General features: G+C 46.9%; 1 protein-coding gene across 3 annotated transcripts in view; it reads left to right on the top strand.

Moving 5' to 3' along the window:
* Septin11 (septin 11) overlaps nt 1–16,655 on the top strand; it is an 86,935-nt gene that overhangs the window by 31,732 nt on the left and 38,548 nt on the right. For all 3 annotated transcript variants that reach the window (XM_038348760.1, XM_038348751.1, XM_038348742.2), the window contains exon 2: nt 15,585–15,699. In XM_038348760.1, the coding sequence (XP_038204688.1) occupies nt 15,585–15,699 (115 nt within the window). The remainder of the gene's footprint in view (nt 1–15,584; nt 15,700–16,655) is intronic.

The following is a 16,655-nucleotide window of genomic DNA, read 5'->3' as shown; positions in this document are numbered from 1 at the left end:
TTACACAGCAAGAGGAAGAGTGGTTGCTGTAGGCTGCTTAACCTTGATCTGTGATCTTTAGATTAGAAGTTTTACTCCTTTTTTTTGGTTTTGTTTGTTTTTGGAGATGGGGGCCACTTGTAGCCCAGCCTGGCCTTGAACTCACATTCCTCTCACCTCAACTCGGGGAGGCCTGGAATTCTATGTATGCCGTGTGATCCTGGCCCTGACTTTCTGCTCTTCTGTGTGAGAACAGTCAGGAATCCATTCCAGTAGTAGCTGTGGACTCTTTTCAGATTCTTCTCCCTCCTGCCTGCTGTGCCTCTGCCCCTTAGCTTCCATTGCTCTCTCCACATAAGCTCCCCCATGGCAGCCTGAGGTCTCCACTCAGAAGATAGTGTGATACCTCTAGTGGGGCTGTGGGTACTCAGCTCTGGTCAGCATATAGCCACATCACACTTGTTTATATAAGGCTACCAAGAAATAGCTTTATAGACTCTCTAGGACTATTCATGCCTTGGTGACAAGGACTTGGCTGCAGCCTGCTTCTGACCGAATCCTTACAGCGGTTGGGGGCGGAGCTTTGGAAGAGTCCATACTGCAGCAGTGTTTAGAGCATTCACGGCTCAGTTTTTTCTTTCCAAAGTCTCCCTTAAACTTGACCTCCATCAAATGTGCCTGAGGTGTCCCAGCCCATTCCAGGTGCTGTGGGTCTTCTTCATAGCTGCTCAGTCACATTTGGGTTTGGGTGGGCAAAGCAGGGCAGATAGACTTTCTGACAGTTTCGTCTCTGTAGCCACTGTCTGTAAACATACAGCCCTTGTTCCAGATGCTATGTATTATGGTATGGGAAGTTCAAAGTAAGGTGGATAAGAAACCATGAATTCCTGCTCTCAAGAAACACTCTTCTGGGGCCCTGACAAGCATGAAAACTGCGTACTGCTAGTTGTAAGATGTGATGGGTAGCCCAGATATGGTGGGCATTTGTCAAATAAAAAGGAAGGCGGAGACGCTTCCTGGAGAATGCAGCATTTTGCCTACAGGCGCAAGGATGCACAGGAGCTGACAGGTGGGCAGTGCATGGGCCTCCTTTGAGAAGGTTTGATTGTGTGGTGTAAGGCATGAGTGGAGACAGATTTGGACTCTGGTAGCACTGGTTTAAGCTCTGGCTCTGCCATTTCATTGAGTTCTGGTTTCCTCGTCTGTGAAAAGGGACCAAAACCATGTGCCTCACTGAATAGAGAGTGGGAGCGTAGTCTTAGGTGCTGGGTCTGGTGCTTGCTATAGCTGTCCCTTGGTGGTGGTGGGAGGGGCTATACTGGTACCTCAGAGGGTAGGTGGTGCAGCAGCCTCAGGGATCCTGTCTGGTTTGCTAGTGTAGGCTCATTGCCGACCTCAGTAGGTAGTGGTCTGCGGATGTCTGTTGGTTGGTTAAGGGAAATGTTAGACCCATTTTTGCTTCTTTGGGTGGTTTAAAAAAAACATGGTAGAACTGGGGGCCGGAAACATTGTTGTGGAATATTGTTTACACTGCATCACTGTGATTGGTTTAATAAAGAGCTGACTGGCCAATAGCTAGACAGGAGAAAGTAGGTGGGACTTCTGGGGAGAAAGAGGAACTCAAGATGAATCTAGGCACAGCCCGAGAGACTGAAGAAGGCAGGCATATGGTACAGAGGAGAGGTAACCAAGCCATGTAGCAGGACACAGATTAATAGAAACAGGTTAAAGCATAAGAGCTAGTTGAGATAAAGCCTAAGCTGAGGCCAAGCTTTCATAATTAATAATAAGTCTTCATGTCATTATTTGTGAGCTGGCAATCCAAAGGAGAGTCCAACCACAAAGGTGGCTCAGCTGTTAAGAGCACTAGCTCCTCGTGCAAAAAAACTGGGGTTCACTTACTACCCACATGGCAGCTCACAATCATCATCCACTTCCAGGGGATCCAACACCCTTTCTGGCCTCTTTGGAAACCAGGCACACACACGATGCACATACATATATACAGGCAAGCACTCATAATAGTGGAAACAAAATCCTTTTTAAAAAGTATTTATGTGTGTGTGTGTGTGTGTGTGGTGTATGGCGGGCGGGGGGATTCGTTTGTTCTTTTGTGAGTGTTGTGGTATCCACAACAGCCTCTTTCAGCTCTGAACTGATTTCCCACCCTGGGGCTGGAGCAGTAGATAAAATGTAAGACACCTTTGTTACTCTGTTACTATGTTTCTACCCTCCATGGTGACTGAGGCTTCATCAGGTTCTTTATCTGAGTACATCTGGTTTTCCGGTGATCTCCAGGTGTCCGTGAATTGGTCTGTCGCAATGTCTCATGAATTAGTATGTGGTTCGAGTGGGAGGGATTTGGACGGTGAAGGATCCATCCTGGGAGGAGCTGCCAAGCCTCATTTCCCTACCTTGTGGCTTCAGCTGCCATATTGTGCTAACCCTGCTCCAGGTCACCACAGACATTAGGCACAGTTGTGGCAAAGGGTTTTTTTTTTTTTTTTAGCTGGAGCTGTGATTACAGGAAGATAGGCAGGTTGGTCCTGTCCGTATAGACAGGGATTTGAGACTTGGATTTTTCTCCAATTCACATGGCCAAGGTAGTTCTTGGTTTTGCCAGTGTTGACTGTCGATTACTGCCCGCCTGCCTTTCACTTCCACCACTGGGATAATAGTTGTTCTGATAACCACTTGGCAGTGGGAGTGTTTTATGGCAGCTACTTGGACCAGTGCCTAAGCCTTATGCTAATTCTGGTCTTTTGTTCACCCTGGGTCAGTTAACTTTCTCACAGGTTTCTCTCTCCTCAGAATCTAAGAAGCACGGCAAGGGTCTCCTGCTGAGCTGTATCATCTTTTGGGTTTTGATTTCAGTGTGGTCCTTCCCTGTAATCATGTTTATTAGAGGCGGTCAGAAATAGTCCCTGTCATAGATCCCCCGACTTTTAATTAATTAATCTGAGTGTTGCAGGTGAACTGTGAGCGTCTGGGTTGCCTGCCCTGCCCTTAGTGCCCGTGTGTTAACCTGCTCGGAGTAAGGGCCTGTGGTGTCACGTATTTCAGCAACTGGTTTTGAGAGCTGCTGGGGTTTTTTAGAGTTACTGTCCAAAGAGAAGTTGTCCCAGTATTCTGCTGGATCATCAGCCTGATCATAATGAAAAAGTAATAAAAATGCCTCTGTGAGGTCCGGTGACAATGGAGGGCGGAGGGCACTGTGGGAACATTCTTGCAGTCCAAGCCGGCAGCCTGGGAAAACGAGGCTTGTTTTTCAGTAGTTGATCACGACAAGAAAGTCAGCATTTAAAACCACCCGGCAAGAGCACACACTTCGAAAATGCTGTGCATTCTTGGGTCTGCCTCCCTGAGCACACTGACATATATGTGAGAAAACCCTTCAGCCAGCTTGCTTTTCCAGCTAGACGGACACTTCTGAGATGTGCTGTTAACCTTGCAAAGTAGAAAGTTGCCCCTTATGCTACTGGCAGTGTGGATTCGGATGGTCCTTTATTTGAAAAGAAGACCAAGAAAGAAATGAAATCCCGGGGCACATCTAGAAGGACAGGGGTTATAGCTGTAATGAGTAGATGCTATTGCTCTGTCAAGTTCTCCTGTACAAGCTGTGGCCTCCCTCCCACCCCCTGGGGAAAGTTTGCATCAAATAGCAAACTATTTGGATGGTTGCCCAGTCTGGTAATGTGGGCTAGAGCTTTGGCTAGAAGACAATTCTCTACTCAAGAGTCCTTGTTCTGCTAGAGGATGGGAAGATAGGTTCATGGCACACTGGGTGGGAGAAAACAGAGGACTCTTCCCAACACGCCTGCTCATTGGATGTTTCTGGATCTTTCCACACAGCGCTGAAGCATGCAGTGGCAGGTCTGCTGTGTATGAAGGTCCACTGCTTGGATCTGTCTTTATGATGCTTTATTCCAAGAAGCTTTTAGCAAACTAAACCGTGAAGCCTCTCGCGAGTTCCTGGGCCTCAGCTCCAGGTGTTTCTCCTTTTCCAGTTCCTTCTTCCTTTGCCTTTGGACTTCTTTTCTTGGTGCCTTCATGATCAGCATCAGCATTTTTCTCTCCTTGAATCTCTGGTCATTTCTGCAACCACTCCGTTCTGTTTCTGTTTCCTGTGCCTCTGATCACTGCTGACTGACTTGGCTATGTGAACGGCCATCACCTGACCCTATAACCTTTGCACTATAATTCATCATAAAAACCTTTGGAAGTCATTCTCTCTCTTATCGCACTGATTTATCTTCTGAGTAATCATTCAGTCCCTAGGATCCCTGTCACAAAGCCAGCACCTCTATATTTGCAACGTTCTTTTCTACTAGATTCTTTCACAAGCAGAGAGGCTCCAACCAGGCAGTCCTTGGCCATGTAGGATTGTCACAGTGTAAATGAGAGGCAGACGCCACACTGACCTGGGGCAGTCTAGTTTGCTCTGCCATTACTAATTTCCGTCCCCTCTGTAGAAACTTGGTTGTGCTCCTTTCTGAATTGAGAAACTAATATTCTTGATTATGTCCCATCCTGATGCATTCTCAGATTGACAGAACCCTGAGATGGTTCAAGACCCCAGTTGCCCAGGAAACACATACTCGGTAGTCTCCAGGGACTTGGCACTGGGGTGAGTTAAAAGTGGAGATTATCCTGGATAGACCCGATGTGGCCAGGCTGTCCTTTATAAGGGACTGAACTCTTCCTGATGAAGGTGACCGCAAGTGAGAGAGGTACTCCTGGAGACTTTGTATTGCTGGCTTTGAAGTGGGGGAGGGGAGGGAGTAGCCGCTGGAAACTGTGGTGACCTTTAGCGCTAACCTCACCCTCCAACAAGGAGAGGCATCTTTATAGTCTTCTGGCTTCAGGGACTTGAATCTGTCAATCACCTAAATGCACTTGTTTATAGACCTTGCCCTGGAGACTGTGGGTGAAAGCTCAGCCCAGCTCAGTCAGCCTGTGGTGCCAGCCTTGTGGTCTCCTGAGCAAAGACCCCAGCCCTGTGATCCCCAACTCATGACCTGTGAAACTAAGAGAGCTAGAAGCGGGTGTATTCCAAGCAATAGAAATGAATACGCACCCCAAATTTATGTGAACAATCTCTGTTCCTTCCTGGCAGCTGTTCATTAGACCTGAGGCTAAGCCATCATGACGCCCTTACAAAGGTTGGTGAATTTGGGCCGCGATCATTGAGTGCTGTTTGTAGAATAAGGTCAGGTGTTCACTTGCGTGTTTATGAGCATATTTATTATACCTTGAGATACTTTGGGTACAGTTCTTCGATTTTCAGGTCTTACAGTGTGTTGGAGAAGACGGGGTCGTAACTGACTTGGGGAGGAAAGAGTGGCCAGGTTGTGGCTGAAGACCAACCCTGGTACTTTTGCCCCTGACTGTTTCAGAGTTGGCCTCGCTTGTCTCTGAGAGATTGCCAGTCCGTGTTCATTACTGTAATCCCCCACCCCCCCCCCTCCGCCGCCGCCCACGCCGCTTTTAAGAAAGGGACAGAAATAAATGGTGTCTTTGAAAAAGGAAGTGCTAACTTATGTCCGGTGGTAGAAATGGTGGCTTAGGGAAGGAAGTATCCTACTCATGCTTTAGTGTTTGCTGATAAATGCGTTCGGCAAACAGAATATATGAACCAAGCCACAGTGTTGGTGAAACAGGAAATGCCAGGGAGTGGATTTATGAGCGTGAGGAATAGAATTGTGCATAAAAATTGAGGGGGGAGAGACTTCCAGCTGACTCCGGCTTCCTAGTTCTCCTGGTGGCGAATTTACCCCAGCTTTTTGGAAAACATGTCTAAAAGGCATAGTCTATCATAAGGCGGCGGGAAGGACCAGCATGATCCCAGTGAGGGATCGTGTAGCAGCTGTGTGGTTAGAGGCCTGGTAAGTGGAAACCCCAAGGGCTCCGAATGGTGGGTGCTCCGTGTTGGGTGCACCAGTGTTCCAGGTGGCTGTAATGGGGAGGCGATGCAGAGGTGACAGCTGCAGCGTCTGCCCCTGTGCCACTGGGCCCGTGTACATACTTTGTGCCTGTTTGTCGTGCCGCTTCCCTCCCACCCTTCTCCCTCCGGCAGTGTTATAAAACGTGTAAGCATTCCTGGAATGCACACACGGACCCTGTCATTCCCAAACATGGGACTTTGCTCCGGTCAGCACTTTGCGGATTTGTGAGGCTCTTGCAGATGTTAGTGGCCCAGACTCCAGTAGGAAGGCTGTAATCTCTGGAAATGCAAGAAATGGCTTTTTGTTGATGTTAATTCTTGACTTCCAGTTAGATCGGACCTCTGAGTTTAAACAGACATTTTGAACAACATTATGTTTGTAAGGAAAGTTTTGCCCCCACTTGTATTTTTTGGGGTCATCACACTGGGTAGTTATTTGCCTGTAGGCTATTTTATTAATCACCCCCGCCCCCCATCTAGGGTTGGAAGGCGCTGTTGGGGCGCAGTACCCTTGGGTGCTCCTGGCTGAGGTCTGCCTTCCTGCAGTGTCCTTTCTAACTGGTATCTGAAAAATCTAATTTTGGAAGGAATGCAGCTGAAATGCTAGCCCTAGACAAAACAGCCCGGTCTCAGGAAAGATCCATTTAGGAATTCATTTAGGTGAAGGTTGGGTGTAAAGAAGACAGAGTGGAGCCTAGTGTGGTGTTTTCAGGCCCCTTGTAGAAGGCTTTACCAGCAACCCATCTGAGCTCTTCCCCAGTCTGTGTGTGGTGAAGGGCATTGATTCTCCCAATGCTCTGCCTCTGTTTCCCTGGCCCTGTGCTGTAGAAGAAGCCAGCTGTGCCCAAGTCTTCACCTGAGGGATGAGAACGACCACACAGGTGGAGAAGGTTAGGAAATGGCAGCGCCTGTGAATGCCTGGCTCTCCAGGTGTAGATGTAGGCACTAGCGGGTAGGTTGGCCGCAGAGATACCAGTGAGAGAGCACGGCGGGAAGAGGTTGTCAAAAAAATAAAACAAAAAGATACGCCGCAGTGGTGGTGTTTGAAGTATTACCTTTGGCCACAGGTGGGGAAGCCAGCTTGGTGGGTAGGACTTAAGAAGCTCCCACCCCCCCCCCCCCCCACTGAGCATGTCAGAGTGTAGAGGAAAGTCTGAAAGGGGCCAAAGTGGACTCTGTTTTTCTCCACAAGATGCACCCCCCACCCCACTCCCAAGATCTGGAGAAACATAATTCATCCCTTTCCTGAAAATCTTTTAAAAGGGAAAGTTACTTAGAAGTAACCCTTAGGGACTGGCGTGCTGGCTCAGCTGCTCAGGGCTCACAACCAAAAGATAGAGTACTCAGAATTGGGGCTGTCACTCGGAGTTTCCTAGTGTGCCCCCGGGGCTGGCATCTACCCTCAGCCACCTGACTCTGACCTGGGAGCAGGCCCCTGACATTCTTTTTCTCAGTTCCAGCCATAGCTAGAAGAGAAACCTACACTGTTTTCTTCCTACCCTGGGCCCCCACCACCACCCCATCCTCCCTCCCTCCCTTCTCTAGCTCATCCTGCTGTGTGTGTGGAACAGTTTCCCTGGGAATTTTCTTGGCTCCAGCCTTTGGATTTCATGGTATAGATGACAAGCAGACTTGGAAGCGTTATCCAAATCATCCTTCAGGAATGTGACCCTCAGTGGTAATGAGAAGCTTGAGACGTTTGTATTTTTGAAAGTCAGCCCAGCAATGCCTCGGATTGAAAGGATTCCGTGTGGGCTCATAGTTGTGGTTTGGGTCAGTAATTCACATTCCCCTGCTTTCCCTTTTGCTTGGGAACCAAGCTCAGGTCTCATCCACACGCCAGTCTCTCTTAGAAAGAGAATCTGCGACCGACTCGGTTCTCTCTGGGTTTAGTTGATAAGGGCATGTGCTTACAGAAATGCTGGGTTAGAGTACTTGGGGGAAACTGAGTTCTCAGGCAGTTTGTGAGGTCAAGATTTCTTCAGGTGCTGGGAGGTGGCTGAGTCACATTTTGCAAGAGAATCTGCATTTTCTCTTCAGCTGGGTGGCATCTGTCCTCCGGCAACAGAACCATCAAATAGAAACGTCCTAAAATGAAAAGGTTTCCTCTCCTCTCCCCTTTCATGGGGGAGGAAAGGCAGCAAAGGAACATACTGTCTATGTTTATTAGGAAAATGCCCTACTTACTTGTGCTTTCCATTCATGCTGTCCTATGGGTACGTCTGTGCTCTGCTTGAAGTTGTACATATGACCTCTTCTGCCTCCTCTCATCCATCATACCTCTGCCCAGAGAGACTCCTGGTGTTCACTGACTAGACAGCCTAAAGAATATAGCTGGCGCTTGACTCTGTGGCAGTAAACTGCTTCATTAGTATTCAGAAGTACTTGGGAATTTGTACATGTTTCTACATATGGTAGGTAGGCTGGCGAATTTACCTGAAGTCTGAGTAATTACGTGAGTTACAAAGTTGCAAAGCATCCCTTATTTTCAACTTTTTGAGTAACACAGGGTTTCCCTCCACTGCAGTAAGGCTCCACAGTTACAGGGGCTGTTTCCTCACCAGCAGATCCTGGGCACTTAGCAACGGCTTATGCACACGCTGGGACTCAGTAAGCCTACAGTACCTTTGTGGCTGTTTGACTAGCACCCACCTGCTCCTAGGCCGACACATTCACAGGGTGGGGGCGCTCTGCATTTTCACTTAGTGTTTAGCATGGTGTCTAGCACAAATTACTAATCAGTGTGTATAGTGCCAGATGAATGAACATGTCAGTAAAGATTCACTCTGGTCCCTGACAGCAGATAACCAACTCACACATGAGCTAAACTTCTGCGAAAGACTGCAGACACAGGAAACAGTAGGAAGGACAATTGAGAAGATGGGGGTGGGACCTTTTCTTCCCTTCCTCTCCCCCTCCTTCCTGCCTCCTTCATCTTTTCCTTCCTCTTCCTTCTCCCTCCCCCTCCTTATTCATCTTTCCTCTCCTTCCGCTGTGCCCGGGATCTTAACCTTACAACTTTTGACTAATTGATACTAACTGCAGGAAAACAAGCAGAAATGAGAAGTTTGGGTGGAGAAATGCATGCATGTGCACATGTGTACACACACACACACACACACACACACACACACACACACCGTCTCCATTGGTTGTAGTATCCCAGGGTGACTGATAGACTCTTCTTGTAAAGAAGCTGTCTTGATCTAGAAATCAGAACGGTGCTCACTGGAGTTTCTTCCGTGTTGCCTTTCCTCAAGTGACAGTTGTGGACTTAGGCATCTCTTATTTCCCGACAAAGAAACCCTTAGAATTGGAGATAGGACCGGAGACTCTACTTAGAGGGTCTTTTGGCTAAATTAAATCATGTAACTTTACAGCTGGATCACTAGGATTTACTGTGCACAAATTGGGGCTATGGCAAGATTTTCCTGTACACAAAAATCTCCAGCGTGCTCTCTGCAGACATAAATTATATCACAAATAAAATTTATATGTAAGAGGAGGAAATCTTTCTTGACCTTAAAGGTAAAAATTATCTTGCTTTCATAATCTCATTCTGTTTTAATTGTAACAAAACGTCACCTTGGCAACGCACTCTCTTGCTTCCGCCCACTGATAAGGATCAGAGGGTATGGGCTACTCTGCTAACCACATCTGATGCTCAACTGTTTGGCTTTAAAGTAAAATAAGGGTCTGTCACTTGGAATGTGGAGAATAGAGTCCATCTGGGTGCATCAAGCTTGTTAATTTCCAGAGTCTGGGATGGATTAAAATAGAAGCAGGGGAGAGGGTGGGGATGCAGAATGGTTTCTAGCCTTGGAGCTGTTGTTGATGCCGTTTAACAGTGGTTCTGCGAACAGGAATGCATCCTCCATGTTCCTCCAGCTTTGCAACGGAGCTGCCTCTCTGCTCCGGAGTCCTCAGCCCCTCTCCTGCCTTCTTTTTGTTCACTCCGCTCTTCTGGGTGATTTTAACTTATTGTTTAGTACAAGAGCTTTGCTGATCAGTTTCTCCTGCAATGTCTAACAGCCGTCACGGAACTAATTCATTTCAGATTTTAGAATTGGAGCCGTCTCTTCCTCCTCCCTCACTTGGAGAAGGAAACTCTTGTTTCCTGAAGACCATTAAATGCAGCCCTGCCAAGTGCTGCGTTTTTATTGGGGAGAGAACAAAGACAGAAAGCAAGTTGGAAAAAGAGCTGGGATTCAAACCCAGGTCTGTCAAAAAAGAATGTATGCCAACACCTAGTTCTAAGCGTCTCTAAACTGTTCCACAGGTTCACGCTGCAGAGCAGGATGACAAAAAGCCCAGAGTTGACAGCCAGATGGAAGGATGCACAGGGCAGGGTATGGAACACAGTTTAGAGAGATGCTCACAACTAGGTGTTGATACACATTCTTTTTTGTTTCTTTGTTGTTTTTCGAGATGGGGTTTCTCTTTGTAACTGTCCTAGAGTTCACACTGTGGACCAGGCTGGCTTGAATAGAGATTCGCTTCCCTCTTCCTCCCAAGTGCTGGGATTAAAGTCGTGTATCACCATGGTCCAGCTCTTGATGCCCATTCTTATATAATTCTTATATAAGCTGTCTCCTAGTGTTTCAATAATGAAGTCAGCGGGGCATCTCTTAAAACTTTCAGATTATAAACTTAGGGTGTACGTTCATTGCCAGTTGCTATTTATTTATTTATTTATTTATTTATTTATTTATTTATTTATTTATTTTTGAGGCAGGTTCTTTCTGTGTATCTTTGGCTATCCTGGAACTCATTCTGTAGATCAGGCTGGCCTTGAACTCACAGAGATCCTCCTTCCTCTGCCTTCCTAGTGCTGGGATTAAAGGCATGGGACATCACACCTGGCTGCTATTGACCTCTTGGACATGCGTAGCTTTCACTTAGAACTGCTCCTACAAGCTGTATGCTTGTCTCACTGATGTATACAGGGGACCTCCTATGGTGCCCCACATTTCTGTAGCTGAAAGTTACTTCTCCCTTCCCGTGTCCCTCTGTTTTTATCCTCAATAGTATTGTGTTTAGTATGACCTGTCTACATTGTAAGGCTTCTTAGAGCTGGGAACAGTGCTTGTCAGTGAGTAGCAAAACAACACCCTTCTAGTAGCACTTAACAAATAATTATATCCAAGGAGGCATTTTCTAAAAAGACAAAAAACAAAATGATCAAATTAAAAACTGGCTATTTTGTACGATCAAGTTGGGTCACAGCTCCATTAAGGATGGAGTGGGCTGTGGAATTCACCTAGTAACAAATCTTCACTAGCTAGATTAGCAAGGGGGGCATTAAATCAATTAAGGTCTGCTAAGCACTTACTTAGTGGCTTCCTGTTGCTACTTTTGTTTCGAAAATGGTTAAAACTAAGCCCTCTATTACAGGCTTCATTTGCCATGGCTGCAGAAATCAAAGTGTGTTGACTTTGCCAGGGCAGTGAAAGTATCCCGGGAATAGGTTGCCCATTCCAATTCTCAATTTCCACCCTTTACAGTTGCCAAAGAACCAGGGTTTTAGAGGATTTTTGTTGTTGTCATCTTAACATATTGGATGTCTGTAGTAGCTGAAGGCATCACAGTGTCCAAGGCTGCCTGGCAGCATCGTAGATCAGCCCACACAGCGAAGGCCAAGTGCACGGTCGCCTCTAGGTGCTGACTTCTTGATTCAAACTCCTGTCTTTCAGCTTCAGTAGCTGTGCGGCCTTGGGTAAATTACTGATTCCTCTGCCTCTGTTTCCTCATTTATAAATTGAATTTGGGTGATAGCAGCTGTTTTATGCGGTTGTTAAGAAAACAGCATCAGGGCAGGCAGTGGTGCACATGCCTTTACTCCCAGGACTTGCGAGGCAGAGGCAAGTTCAAGACCAGCCTGCTCTACAGAGTGAGTTCTAGGACAGCCAGGGCAACACAGAGAAACCCTATTTCGAAAAAGGAGAGAGAGAGAGAGAGACAGAGAGAGAGGGAGGGAGGGAGGGAGGGAAGGAGGGGGAAAGAGAGAGAGAGAGAGGCATCATCAATATGTTTCTGATTAGAGCGCTTCTGGAACATTAGCCACTATGATGTGTTAGTATAATGGCCATAGAATATCAGAAGTTTCTTCTTATTGGAAATGGCATTGTTTACTCAAAATGTTCCCCAAGATTTCCTAATAAAGGTAAGTTTGGCGGTAACATTTCAGTGGAGCCTGTAAGGTATGGCCATGTCAGCATTAGAGCTATGAGGCCCTTGTAGGTCAGAGGAAATGGGAATCAATATTCTCCAGTGGGAAGGTACCTGGGTTTGTTCCAGGCTCAGAAAGTGACTCATCAAGGTGTCAGGTACTTCCTGGTGAGGTGTAGGAGATCAAGGAAGAATGGAGACCTGCACAGCCTTGAGATGGCAGGGAGTTTGGAGGGAACCTGGGGGTACTGAGACCCCTTTGGCATCAAGGTAGAAAGAGAGGGTTAGAGAAGGATAGAATCAAGGCACAGAAGCCAGGGGACGCTGTGAGAGCGGAAGTATCTCTGATGAGAATTGAGGAGTTAGAGTTCTCAGTGGTGGGTGTTTGATTGAAAATGAGACCCCAGCCCTCTGACACCCCTATATCCAAGAAGTCTGGGATGATTGGAAGCGGCACTCCAGCCCTTGGCCTGGGAATTGCCTTGATCTGGACTCCAACTCCCAGCCTGCCAAGCGCTGACCCCTCCCCCGGGAGGGTCAGGACCACTTGCACAGGCTATTTGGGCTCAAAAAGGGAACGTGGTCTACAGGGTTTGCATGGGCTCCTCTCCCTGCCATGCTGTCCCGATCCATCTGGGAGTGCAGCAGTTATTAAATGTTGGCATTTTTGGTTCGGTCTAATCTGGTCTGGTTGGAATTATTTTGCGTCGGCAGAGATGCCCGTCTTAAGATTTTTCTTAACAGGGAGAGAAACAGGGAATTCTGGGGAAGGGTGAGTTAAGGATGGGGAGGTAGGTTTGCGGTGTTGTATCAATTCACAGTATAGATAGGAAAACCCAAGAGAACTACCTCCTCCCCCTCCAATCCCAGCTCAGAACTGGAAGTCAGGCAAACAGTGGGGTTGTGTGGATGAGATTTGGGAGTCATTTCCAGATGTGTGATAGTGTTGGTCTGTGGGAATATATGTAGTTCTTTGAGATTTGGGTCTCTAGACTCAGAGTGAATTCTTAGGTGGGTGTCCTGAAAGGCGGAGTGGAGCTTCCTTTTAGTTGTCTGAGTCACCAGGTGAGTTTCTCAGCTGGCCTTTTAGTCACTCTTGTGTCCCCATTGTGGAGCTGGTGAAGAACTTCCTGTTTCCTTTTTGCTCACCCGGCACTGATGGGCAGTGACTCTTCTTTAATACTGGGAAGAATTTGGTTAAAATTATAAAATTTAAAGGTACATTTAAAATCTTAAATATCTCACAAGACACTCTAAAGACAAAGGGCGTGCTTTAAATTTCAAAGCTTTCAAGACCGGAATGTTTTATGACCCTGCATCTCGTGTGTGGTTTTCAATGGGGATAAAAATACTCGGTGGGTATGTGGGTGGTTTCTCATGTTTTGGGTAACAGTGACAATATGAGATGCCGAGCTCTGGGCTCTGGGATGAGAGCTATAATTACCAACCGTTGCCTTCCTGGGATTGGTTTATGGATGGATATTGGGTATCTAGAAATCCAGCAAGCCAGAATCCATAGCATCAAGCCCGGCTTTTCCCCTGGAAGTTAAAATTGTGATTGGCAGTAGAGGGAGCGTAGGCTCACGTGTTTGCTTGCCTTTTTCCATCTCTGTGACCATTCACATGTACGATTGGGCAGGATTGAAGGCTGGTATGGTGGTTTCTCCAAGCCTAGTGCCCGGCAGCCACCACACAGCTGCTATGGAAACATTTCTAAATATAATCGAGGGCTGACTTTACACGCTCCTCCTCCACGACTCGGCGGATGTGGTAAACACCCTAAAAATACCTATGTTCTGAACTTTTGAGGTATCTGAAAGGAAGGGGCAGGCAGAAGTCCAGCACTGTTGGACGCTGGCTCATCCTCCAGGACCGTTGCCCCCTGGGCCTGTCTGCGAAGCTGTTTGCTGTGCTGTGGTCCATGTTGTTCCCCTCAAGGCTAAGAGCTTGCTCTTTGGTCTTGTGTTTACTGTTGGCAGGTTTCAAGGAAACTATTCATAGAATGACATCTGTTCTCTGTCCCATTGACTTCAAACCTGCAGCTGCTATATACAGGCAGGGGGTTGAGTTTTCAGTTTATTTCATAAAAATCAGAATTTTAGAGCTGTATGTACCCAGTCTAGTGTTCACAAAACCACTACAGTTTATCAGCCCTGGCCTTAAGGAATCACATTTCTATGCCCATGGAATAGCCATAGAAATTTGAGAATGGAGCCTGTTTGGGTTATTAATAATAACCAATAGCCTTATTGGTTATTATTATCACACTCATAATCCCACAATATAAAAGTAGAATAAAAAATCTTTAAAAAATATTGACTAAGTGATTGTGCAAAGCCTTTTCTTTTTTACTAAAAAAAAAGAAAAGAAAAACTGTAAGGCTGGGGAAAGAGCTCATTTGGTAAAGTGCCTGTCGAGCAAACGTGAGGACCTGAGTTCAGAACCCCAGCCTCCGCGTAAAAATCCAGGCGTGATGTGTGCTAGAAACTACAGTGCCGGGTTCGGGGACAGCTGGGTCCCTGAACTTCACTGCCCAGATGGCCCAGCCTATTTGATGCACACAAGACTCAGTGTGAGACCCTGTCTCAAAAAATCATGGACAGTGATGGAGGAAGACAGTCAAGACAGACCTCAGGCCACACGTTGGTGGGGGGTCGGGGGACACATAAGCACATCAGTAAGTCAAACAGTGAGGCTTGTTTCTTCACCTGCTCTCAGTGTTTTGAACACAGAGCCTGCTGGTGACATAGCTGGGACACCGGCAGTCTTGTCTCCCAGAAGGCTTTTCATGTTCACCTCCGGACATGAAGAGCCTAAAGTTCTGTAATTGATTGATCGCCAGCAAGTTCTGTTTCTGCTGAAAGAAAAACCTTCGTGGTTGGTCTCTAATGCCCATGAGATGTGCTCACAGTTGTGGAAATGGTCAACACTGTCATCCAGGACAGATGAGTCTCCAACTCTTACACCTCCCCCCAGTCCCCGCCAGTCCACTCTGAGGAGGTTCAGTGTGTGCAGAGCCCGCGTGAAGAAGCGCCACTATGCCATGGAGGAGATGGAGCGGTTTTGCGTGTTGAGAGTCTAAGTACTTTGTGTTATGGTGGTTACAACAGCGTCCTTTGATTGTAGCCCTCTATCTGTATCTTCCGCCGTGAGCATCTCGGAGCCCCCTTGTGCGTCTGGAAGAATGTTTGCACGTGTGGAAGATAACGGGACGTTTCTCTTGAATGTCGGAAGCTATTAAATGTTTGTGTTGTCAGCCATTGCATGTGTGAACTAGCCACTTGTAGGAGCTCCTGTTTCCTGGACCCGTGTCCGCTTAATGCAAGGAACGCAGCCCCTGGGGAGGCTGCAGGAGTGGGAGGTCCTGGGGTTTCTAGTGAAGAAGCCAGGGAAGGCATGGACACCAGGACATCTCTCTGTGTCACAAGGACCGCGGCAGTCACATCTGGTGATGTAGTTCAGGTCTCTAAACGTGTCTCCTCTTCACTTCCAGAATGAAGAGCTTCGCAACTTATCGCTTTCGGGCCATGTCGGATTCGACAGTCTTCCTGACCAGCTGGTCAACAAATCCACCTCTCAAGGATTCTGTTTCAACATCCTGTGTGTGGGTAAGTGAAGGTGTCCCCTCTTGTTCATGTCCCCTCATGAAGGGGGCGTGTTTCTGGGGCAGGAGGATGATAGTTTATCCCCTTCCCCGTTTCCTCCAGCTTAGCAGGGTAATAGTTGCTCGCCTTGTGCGGCACCCTTGTGAAGATTCAGAGCTATATTTGGTAAGTGTTTGCAGTTTTGTGGTGGTACTCAAATTGTCTTTATTTCTGTCATGTGGTCATGCAGCTGGTCAGTCTTATTTTGTTATAAAAAAACATTGTAGTTTTTTGTGGAGAGCAGGCACTGGACCCTCACTAGACTATAGGAAGTGAGGGAGCTCTGGTATGTACAGGAAAAACATTCAAAAGCTTCTAACCCAGTGATTCTCAATCTGTGGGTCACGGTCCCTTTAGGGTTCACACATCAGATATTTATATTACAGTTCATAACAGTAGCAAGATTATCGTTATGAAGTAGCAACAAAACTAATTTTATGGTTGAGGCACATCGTGAGGAACTGTGTTAAAGGGTCGCAGCCTTAGGAAGGAACCATAGTGGGTTCCTAGGGTCCCTTACTATGGTGAGTAGTAACCTTGAAGTAACCTTCCAGAAGCCTTCTAAAGACACACGGAGTTTGGGAGAGTTCAGATGACTCTGATACTTCAGCAGGACAAAACAAACAACAAAATAACCTAGAATTCTACAGCTGCCCTCAAATTGGGATCTAGATTTGACCTTTGTTTTATTCCTTGTAGACAAATGGAAAAATCCAGAGAGATCTGACTCTCACCCTTGGTGTGTCTTATTCAGCCCCACCCCCAGCCTTACCCCAGTGTTCTGGCTTAACCCAGGTCACCTCTGGTGTGGGAGGGGGTGGTGGCTGTGGTGGTGTCCTTTCTCTCTTTAGCTACATCCTTTTTAAACTAAGATGAGAAAAGTAGAAAAAGGGTGACAAGCAAGAAAATCAAGATATAAA

This window comes from Arvicola amphibius, chromosome 1 (genome assembly GCF_903992535.2).
Source record: "Arvicola amphibius chromosome 1, mArvAmp1.2, whole genome shotgun sequence".
NCBI classification, from domain to species: Eukaryota; Metazoa; Chordata; class Mammalia; order Rodentia; family Cricetidae; genus Arvicola; species Arvicola amphibius.
This window is presented reverse-complemented; position numbering and strand designations above follow the sequence as displayed.